Below are 10,074 nucleotides of genomic sequence, written 5' to 3' on the forward strand. Positions count from 1 at the left end.
ATTCATTTTAGATATCCGAAGAACTCTAAATAAGCCGTTTAATTTTCTGAAAGATTGATCTTACCGAGTATTATGAATACTGATCGTCATTATTATCGCACTCAAATTGATCTATTAAGGTAACAAGATAGATATAAGAAACAGATGAGAGCGAATCACACGAAAACCAGCCTGTCGCGAACCCTAATCTCACTCCATCACGGGTGGCTACCAAACAATTCTTTCTATAAAAAACCCGCCATTCCTTCACTCTCTGTCTTCCACTCCAGAATAGTAGCAATATGGCTGTGAATCCTCATGTTCTCGCCATTGTCTTTATTCTTTCTGTTTTATCATCACAGTGGATGTATGCTGCGGCACAGAATCCACCTCTTTTTGCTTGCGACATCGATAAAGATCCAACCTTGAAGAAATTTTCGTTCTGTGATGCTTCATTGGATATAAAAACGAGGGTGAGTGATCTTGTAAAGAGATTGACTTTGGAAGAGAAGATAGGAAACTTGATTAACAACGCTACTAGTGTTGATCGTCTTGGGATACCAGGCTACGGGTGGTGGTCCGAGGCTTTGCATGGTGTTTCTAAAACCGGACCCGCAACCTTCTTCTCTAGTCTGGTCCCCGGAGCCACCAGCTTCCCTCAAGTCATCCTCACCGCAGCCTCATTCAATGAAACTTTGTTTAGAACCATTGGAGAGGTGATCGATCTTTCTAATTCTACAAAGAAACTGTCAAAATTTTTGTTATTTTAGTTATGATTCTTTGATTAGTAGGTGGTTTCTACTGAAGCACGAGCCATGTACAATATGGGTTTAGCGGGGTTAACATTTTGGTCACCGAATGTAAACATTTTTCGAGACCCTAGATGGGGAAGAGGGCAGGAAACTCCAGGAGAAGACCCGACTTTAACAAGCAAATACGCAGTGGCTTTTGTTCAAGGTTTACAAGAAAGAGATGATGGCGATAAAAAACGACTCAAAGTTGGAGCTTGTTGTAAGCATTACACTGCATATGATGTTGATAATTGGAATCGCACCGATCGGTACCATTTCAATGCTGTGGTACATTTTATTTTTTTAAAAAATAAGACCTTGTTATTTATAATGTTTTAAATATGTATATTTTTATATAAAGAATATTTACCATTTTGTTTGTTTTGATCTTTAAGGTTACAAAGCAAGATATGGAGGATACATTTCAACCTCCATTTAAAAGTTGTGTCTTGGATGGAAATGTTGCAAGTGTTATGTGTTCTTACAACGCAGTTAACGGGAAGCCAACCTGTGGTGATCCTGATCTTTTAAAAGGGGTGATTCGGGGAAAATGGGAATTAAATGGGTAACTTTTAAATGCGAATCTTTTATTTCTCTCTCATTGAGGCTCTTTTGTTTATCTCACCTAGGGGCTCAACATATGTCTTCTCTAATATGACAATGTCTATCTAATGGGTCATGTTCATGGGCTGACCCAGAATTTCACTAGTGATCGACAGTGTTTTTAAACCAAATTTTGATTGAACATTCTTTTGACTTTTTTAAAAAACATTATATTATTTTTAATTTTAACATGTAAAATTATAAGGTATATATTGTGACAACAGAAATTCAAGAAGTGTCAAGGCTTTATGTATTTTCAAAGCAACACGAAATAAAAGACCCGCGACATTAAGTCCCACGTCGGTTGTTTGTGAAATACAGGATTGTTGATGCCTTGTGGGGCTTTATAAAGCTTAAAAAAGGCTTATGATTATCTCCAAAATTTACAGCTTCTTAATTTATTAACTTCTCAAAAATCGAGGGGTCAAACTTCAAATTAATTGAGAACAATAAAACTTTTCTAACTCCATTTCTTATTTTTCTGGGGGCTAAGTACTCACACTCCCAGTGGGATTATTGAAGTCCCCATAGAAGGTCATTGGGAAAATGACTTAAAAGCCCAACGAAGTTTTCAAACTGTTCAAAAAACCTCAATCATGTTTTGTCTGTTCAAAAAAACCCAACAAACTTAACATTTTGTGTAAAAAGCCCAACTAAGTTACACTTTTTAGAAAGTCAAATAAGAGAAACAAATGACGTGTCTTATTACCGTATCGGGAAAATGACTTGTTAGGCCAACGAAGTTTCCAAAACGTTTAAAAAACTCTAATCATGTTTTGACTATTAAAAAAAACCCAACATAACTTAAACAAAACAAAATTGGGATTTTTTGAATGTTTTGGAACTTTTTGGGACTTTTTAGACAAAAGGTTAAGTTCGTTGGGTTTTTTTGAACAGACAAAACATGATGGGGTTTTTTGAATGGTTTGGAAACTTCGTTGGGCTTTTAAGTCATTTTCCCGAAGGTCATTTGTCATATCTATTCGAATCCCCATAAGCCTATATGTTGTCTATATGTTCGAGTCTTGATTTCTTTTACTTTTTTACTAAGGAAAACAGTCACTTTACATACTCTAAAAAATATGTTAAATAAACGTTTTGCAGATACATAAGTTCTGACTGCGATTCATTAGATGTCATGCTTACATCACATCATTGGGAGAAAACGCCAGAGGAAATCGCGGCTGATGCTTTAAATGCAGGTAATTAACAAAAGTTGTACATGTACATAAATAATTAAACGTTACGAAACATACCAAACACATCGAGTAACTTTTCAGGAGTAGACCTAAACTGTGGCAATTCACTAAGATTCCACACAGAAGGTGCTATAAAAGCTGGATTAGTGAAAGAATCAGTAGTTGATAGAGCCGTTTCCAACAACTTCGAGACACTTATGAGACTCGGGTTTTTCGATGGTAACCCAAGTAAGCAAGTTTATGGGAGTCTAGGTCCCAAAGACGTGTGCACCCCGACTAACCAGGAGCTAGCTCGTGAAGCTGCTAGACAAGGAATTGTGCTGCTGAAAAACACGCCTGGATCATTGCCACTCATGTCGACATCCATCAAGTCTCTAGCTGTAATCGGACCCAATGCTAATGCCACAGAAACCATGATCGGCAACTATGCAGGTATATACATAATATATCAATTGACCATTTACATTCAATAGGGTTTTGTGTTGTGTTACTAAAGGTTCAGAGTATTGATCGAATCCAGGTGTTCCATGTCAATATACAACTCCTCTACAAGGGTTATCAGAATCAGTTAAAACCATATACGAACCAGGTTGTGTAAATGTGACCTGCTTGATTGTGCGAATCGCAGAGGCCAAGAAAGTAGCAGCTGAAGCAGATGCGGTTGTTCTAGTAATGGGTTCGGATCTCTCTATAGAGGCTGAAACTATAGATAGAATCGATATAACCCTACCTGGTCAACAAAGCTTTCTTGTCTCACAAGTTGCATCCGTGTCTAGAGGACCTGTGATTCTTGTTATAATGTCGGGAGGAGGAATGGATATCCAGTTTGCAAAGGATAATCCAAATGTAACAAGCATTTTATGGGTCGGGTTTCCTGGTGAAGCTGGTGGAGCTGCTTTAGCTGACATTGTTTTCGGTCGATTTAATCCAAGTAAGATTTGTCATCTTTCACATGAACCCTAATTTTTTGTTCGAAGTTTTAGAGGTTTTGCATATATTTGTAGGTGGAAGACTACCCATGACATGGTATCCACAATCTTTTGCTGAGAAGGTGGCCATGACTAACATGAACATGAGACCCGATCTAACCACAGGTCACCCTGGCTACACCTACAGGTTCTACAAAGGAGAAACAGTTTACCCATTTGGACATGGACTAAGCTATTCTTCACATGCTCATCATCTAGTTAAAGCGCCAAAGTTTGTGTCAATCCCACTAGAAGAAGGTCACGTTTGTTGGTCATCTGAATGTAAATCGCTCGATGCATTGGAACATGTTTGTAGAAATTTAGTATTTGAAGTTAAGCTTAGGGTAATGAATGTGGGAAACATGGAGGGAAGCCATATAGTGTTCTTGTTCTCATCTCCTCCAACCATCCATGATGCACCTCAAAAGAAGTTATTGGATTTTCAGAAGGTGGTCTTGGCTTCGCGACAATGGACAGTGGTTAGCTTCAAGGTTGATGTATGCAACCATCTAAGTGTGGTTGATGAAGATGGCAATAAGAAGGTTCCTTTGGGAGTACATGTTCTTCATGTTGGAGATCTTCAACACTCTCTAAATCTAAAGATTTGATGTGGGTGTTTTAGCTTTTATGATTTATGATATGGAACGAAAATTAAAGAGGATATGAGAGAGAATTGTAATGATGGATTAAATTGAATTAATGCATTCAAAGGCAAAATTGTAGTTATACTTAAGTTGTACCCCACTAAACTACTAAGACCATGGATTAAATTGTTTTTCTGTGGCACATTTCTATTTTCAATAGTTTGTCTCTTCGATAAGAAGCCAAGGAAAAAGAATAATATGATCTAAAACAGCGTAATCATTCTTAGAAGGGTTGGGAACTTATGTAGTTACAACACCAAAATTTGGCAATATTGGTCCAATTTGAAATTTCTTTCCTTGATCAATTATTATATTATGACATTGTGCTTCTAAAAATCGATTCAACCATGACAATGTCATCCATGTGCAAAGCCATTGTTAATATTATATACATTTTTTTTTCTTGATTTGATCACACCTTCTAAATGCTAACGAGAGAAAATCAAATCATCTTTCAAGATTAAAACAATTAAAAATATTGGAGCTGCGAGGACAAAATTTACAAATTTGCCATTAAATCATACCATTTTGCAAATTTTCCATTTTTAAAATTTTTAAAATTAAAAAATATCAGATTTGTTGAGTGAATGCAAAGTAAACTTGGGAAATGAGGCTCTTCCCATTTAGTCTTACCATTTTACAAATTTGCCCTTATTTAATTTTTCTTTCCTAGTTTTATATGTCATTTGAACATCATTTATCCAAATAATATCTAATGGAAAAATTAAAAAAAAAAAACTTACAAAGCAAGATATTCACAAAATGATGAGACTGAAGTTGCAAGCCCTTATGCTGTAAATGTGTATATTCATAGGTAACAAAGAATTTGAACTATCACGAAGATTGTCCTTAATGACATATTTAACCTTTGTAAAAACTTTATTGACATTTTTATTTAAATAATTCTACACGGTTTTTATATGCCATGGGGCCAAAGCACATGCCCATACCCACCCTCTCTCTTTCTTGTTATCATTTCTTTCCTTATGCCATATGAGACTATCCTTCAACTTTTATGCAAATTACATGGCAAAAAAACTACAACCAAAATGAAATCTCTTTTCTACCCATATGATTTAGTCATTGTGACTTTATTGGCCATGTAAGCATCATCATATTCCATCTATTAATTTACATGGACATTTATTTTTTATCCATATTTTTCCTCCACATACATTTTACATAGAAAAACTAATACAAAAATCAATGAAAATAATCCAATAGCCTGTGACCTTGCTATTTCCAGTTTGGTCATAATAAGAACAGACATAGAACCAAGAGATAAACTCAATTGCATGAAAAAAGACATGTCAAAACCAATCAAAGATATAGAATGGAAAAAGAACCAGGTGTGTATCATCTTATGAACTTTGAACTCTGTAGACTTGAGATGATCTCCAAATCTACATAGGGAAAGTAAAAAATCAACCAAAAGTGCAGAAAGTTTTCTTAAACACAAATTATAAATAAATCAAGATACGTTTAGTATACTTAGGCTAGGATAAAAAGGAAGATTTTGTTGCTCTTTGAAACATCTTTATACTTAGGGCTAGGGTTCGAAAAAGCAAAGGAAAAAGCCTCTTCAAAGCATCTTTATGCTTTCAGGGCAACAAAGTTCTTGTTCCTCTCTTCGATTTCCACAGTGATACACTCCCACTCCACTTAAAAAAAAACTACCAAAAAATAATTTTCTATAAAGATTTTGTTTTCCTGATTAAAATAAAGCAAGTCCAAACTAAAAGAAAGTGGTTAGTTACCTCATCATATAGCTGTCAAAATGAAAGTTGCAAATTACCTCTTTGTGATTTAAATTGTCAAAAGTCAAAATAAGTGGCGATAGGCAGCATGATAGCATCACATGGTTTTTGGGTTGTTGTTCCTTTCCAAGCATTACCTAAATCATGAGCAAATAGATGTGTTTTATACATCATATTATGATAATCTTTAGGTCAAGAATGCTTACCTATAATTAAAAATAGAGAAGTGGAAGAATCCGTGGTTTTGAAAAAAATCAAGAACATTACCGAAGACGGGGTCGGTGGTCGCTCTAGCGATAAAGAAGGGCCACACTTGCATTGAGCTTCGTTACAGATTACAATATCATAAAACAAGATCCAAGTCCTGAAACACACAGACACACACAAAGGATGAAACATAAGACACCAACATTATGTTGTATGCTACAATTTTTTTTTCATAAAGAGATTAATTATCATCATACAACGAGTGAGATGACAAATAGGAAATAAGTTGCACAACTAAGCCTTTTTGTATGGTAAAACTAGTTCTTTAGAAGACTACATCCATAGATCTAAGAGATATAACATTGCTATGCATGATCCGTTGTACTCTAATAAGAAGCCCCCCCCCCCCCCCCCCCCATCCGGTGCGAGGAAATCAAACGTATCAAATGCAAATGATATAAATACTTGTTGATTTTCCATGCACAATTTCTCATATTTGGTGACTTTGTATGTAGAAGCTTCAAAAGCAACTTGTCTCGCCGTGAACCCCTCAACCCTCAAGCCCATGAGAGGGGATACCCCTGTAAGGTCCACACATGCGTGTTTCTTTCAAACCATATAAAAATCAAAACGTTAGTCGGTCTAAGGGTTGACATTCCTTCTGCCAGGTCAGTCAAGAAATTCACAAATGCCTCTTTATTGGCGGAAACCCTAGCACGCTTAAATATGTTAAACAAAACATCTCTAACCATATCGTGCCTGTATTTGAACACCGGAAGTTCTTTACAGTGAACTGCATGTTCTCCAAAAGAGTTTGAACATGCCTTGCGACACACCAGACATATCTCGTCAGTTAGGAATATTGGTATCATGAGTCAATATTTGAGGATAGTATGATACTCCACATGAGACACATGTTGGCCAAGCTCATTTATAGGGATAACTAGAAGAAAATCTTGAGCATGTGGTGCACATAAGCACTGGAAAATTGTTTTCTGCCGAGCCGTCATGTCGAGATGCACTTCCATATCTTGGATAATGTTACGAAAAGGGCACTCACCAATGTATTCTGGGATTGGGGGGGGGGGGGTATTTAGTAGTGAAACTGCTATGGTCAATATCTGAAATCTTGTTACGAAGAGAAGCCAAGGCACAATCATAATCAGAATCCATACCATATATGTCACTATCCCGTAAGATGTGGTCTTGCAATACCCAAGATTGGATCCTTGAGGCAACAAAAGCATATGAGGTAGTCTCTACTACCGAGTATAAACCCAAACCACTAGCCTAATGGGTAGGGAAGCAATTCACTACTCTAAGTCGCCAAAGAAAAGGGCCACCACAAACCACAATGTCCTTAATCGCCCTGCACAACCCATTATCAAAGAATAATGCCACCTTCTCCAAGTGAATGGGTTGGCACATCCTTGGCCCAAAGAAAAGATTAACAATATCCATACAAGACTGAAGCAGAAGAAGCTCACTTTGGGGGTCAGACAATTGTGGAAGAAGGCGTATCAAATTCACAACATTTTCGTCTCTCTTTATAGCTAAGCTGCTAATAAAACTAGCATCTCTACTAACAGCTCCCCCAAGAATTTTCACCCCTAAAGGTGGCCTCCTGATGCCAACCGGGAATAGCCCCTCACATAACTTCCTATCATCACACGAGGGCCAAAAGATTTCGGTTTTCTTGATATTCAGCTGATGGCCCAATTTTGGGCTAATCACCTTAATGATGTCCAACGCTTTGGTCACCTCCTCCGACTATCCAATAAGTGTGTCATTATCAAGGTACTATGCATGAAGAAGAAGCTTGCAATTGTCTATAATATTATGCAAGAGTAGGTGCATCACAATGGCAAAGAGAAGTGGTCCCAATAGGTATCCTTGCTGAACCCCAATAGTGGACCAAATATGTGTGTCTTACAACCTTGCTGATTCACCATATAGGAATTATACCCACAAGGATATAGAAGGACACCTCAATCTGACCTCATGAAGTAATGCGGATTTGTCAACAAGGTTAAAGCTTGAAGAAGTCCACGATAAGCATGGAAAAAGACCCGTCATCGTGGTGCTCACTCAACACCTTATAGACGCTATGTAATATGACCTTAGCGTCACTCGACACCCCGACCCCGAACTGAAAATCATTGAGATACTTGGTCATTTATTTACCAACACCTTTCATAGCCAACTTAGAACCCAAATGTCTCCATATGGTACCTATTGCAATAGGTCGTATTCCCTTTTCAAGTTTTAGGAGCCGCGTGAGAGGAGCAGAGGCAACAAATTCTACCAAACTCGAAGGGCATCTTCCCCTAGCCATAATGTAATGCCCCGTTCTTGAAATACCTATTTATGGGTTCCCAAGAGCAAGAGTAAGGGCGTTTCGGTCCTTGATGTGGATATAGAGTTTGGCGAGAACGGCTTATGATGGAGGAAATGTTGTAAATTAAAGATATTGGCGGCAATGGTCCCTAGGGGGGGGGGAAGTTTAACAAAGGGGTCCCATGCATGCCAAGCATGCATGCATGTGTTTGGCTGGGTACGCCCAACGTAGTGAAGGAAAGGAACGCGGAGGTCTCTCGACGTACGCCCAGCGTACTGGATGTATGCCCAGCATACGTCTATCATCCAGAAACCCTAAATTTAGGGCCAGCCACTATATAAGGAACATAATGGTTCTTACCCTAGCCTCCATAAGCACTCTCTTATCCTCAGAAACCCTAGATAGCCATCCCACCTCCATTGTTGGGTGTGTTTGACCTTGGAAAGCTTGTGTTGGCAAAGGAGAGTCTAGAAGAAGAAAGAGGAAGTTGTCAAAGAAGGAGTTGAGTGGCTGGAGCTTATAGATCTGGAAAGACATCATCTTTTGAGGCTCTTTTGAGGTAAAAAGTCTCTGGCTTGACAATCATATTGTGTAGATCTATGTGTTGTAAAGTTTTGACATCATTCTTGTCCTAAAAACCTCATCTTGATGCATGTTTCGAGTTGGCTGAGATTAGCTGTCCTTTTAGACCTTAGGAGAGGTCTTGAGTAAGAAAAATGAGGTCCCAAGGGCTTTGGTTGTCTTATATGTGTTATAGATAGGTCTTAATGGATTAAGACCTTGGATTAAGAGCTTTATGGACGTCCCAAGTAATAAAGTTTGAGACTTTATGAATTCTAGGCATATTTGGTCTATGGATCTCAAGTTTGGGCTTAAGAGCTTAAGCCATTAAGATCTTATGAGGATTTTTGTGGAACTCGCGTATGCCCCGCGTAGGAAGCGGTACGCCCGGTGTACAGGGACAACAGCCCGTTTTCCAGTCAACCTGAGATGAAGTACGCCCTGCGTACCAGAGGAGTACACCCAGCGTACGCCCTCTGTTGAATTTTCATTTTTGGGCCTTAAGAGATTGGGCTGTTATTGGGCTAATAGAGCTTGGGCTGTGACTGGACTTTATGGATGGAGAAATTTGGACTCGCTAATTATTATGGACCTTGGAAGGCCCATTTGGTGAGGTGGGCCCAATTTAGTAAATTGGGCCAATATTGGGCTTTGCTTCGGACTTTTGGTCTTTGGTCCATTACTGGGCTTGAGAGCTTATCTAGTGATGGGCCTTTCATATTTTGATTTTTGGGCCTTTAATCATGGACTAGATTGAGTTAAGGGTAAATTGGTCAATTTACCCTTGGAAGGATATTGTGCTTGGTCTAATGTTGTTTTGTCGCTTCGGGTAGTTCGGGATTTTTGGTGAGGCGGCGGTTCGGGAATCCGCTTCTTCAGTTCAGAGTTTCGGCAGTTGCGAGGTGAGTTATCCTCACTATATCGACAAGGTCTACGACACCAAGGTCGGCCCTCTATCGGATTGTAATCCGGGTATTGTTGTTATGTTTTGTTCTGCTCTGTTTGCATCCTGGTTAGGATGGTATAT

The 10,074-nt window shown here is 38.4% G+C and overlaps 1 protein-coding gene across 1 annotated transcript; it reads left to right on the plus strand.

The window, feature by feature from the left end:
- Nucleotides 1-250: 250 nt before the first annotated feature.
- LOC145056871 (beta-xylosidase/alpha-L-arabinofuranosidase 1-like) lies at nucleotides 251-4,341 on the plus strand. The gene is made up of 7 exons (XM_079004594.1): nucleotides 251-695; nucleotides 771-1,058; nucleotides 1,166-1,335; nucleotides 2,478-2,575; nucleotides 2,654-3,004; nucleotides 3,093-3,503; nucleotides 3,577-4,341. The coding sequence occupies exons 1-7, from the start codon at nucleotides 282-284 to the stop codon at nucleotides 4,146-4,148; spliced, it is 2,304 nt and encodes a 767-aa protein (XP_078860720.1). The 5' UTR covers nucleotides 251-281; the 3' UTR covers nucleotides 4,149-4,341.
- The last annotated feature ends 5,733 nt before the right edge of the window (nucleotides 4,342-10,074 follow it).

This window comes from Lactuca serriola, chromosome 6, assembly GCF_051521515.1.
Source record: "Lactuca serriola cultivar US96UC23 chromosome 6, Lser_US96UC23_V15, whole genome shotgun sequence".
Lineage (NCBI taxonomy): Eukaryota > Viridiplantae > Streptophyta > Magnoliopsida > Asterales > Asteraceae > Lactuca > Lactuca serriola.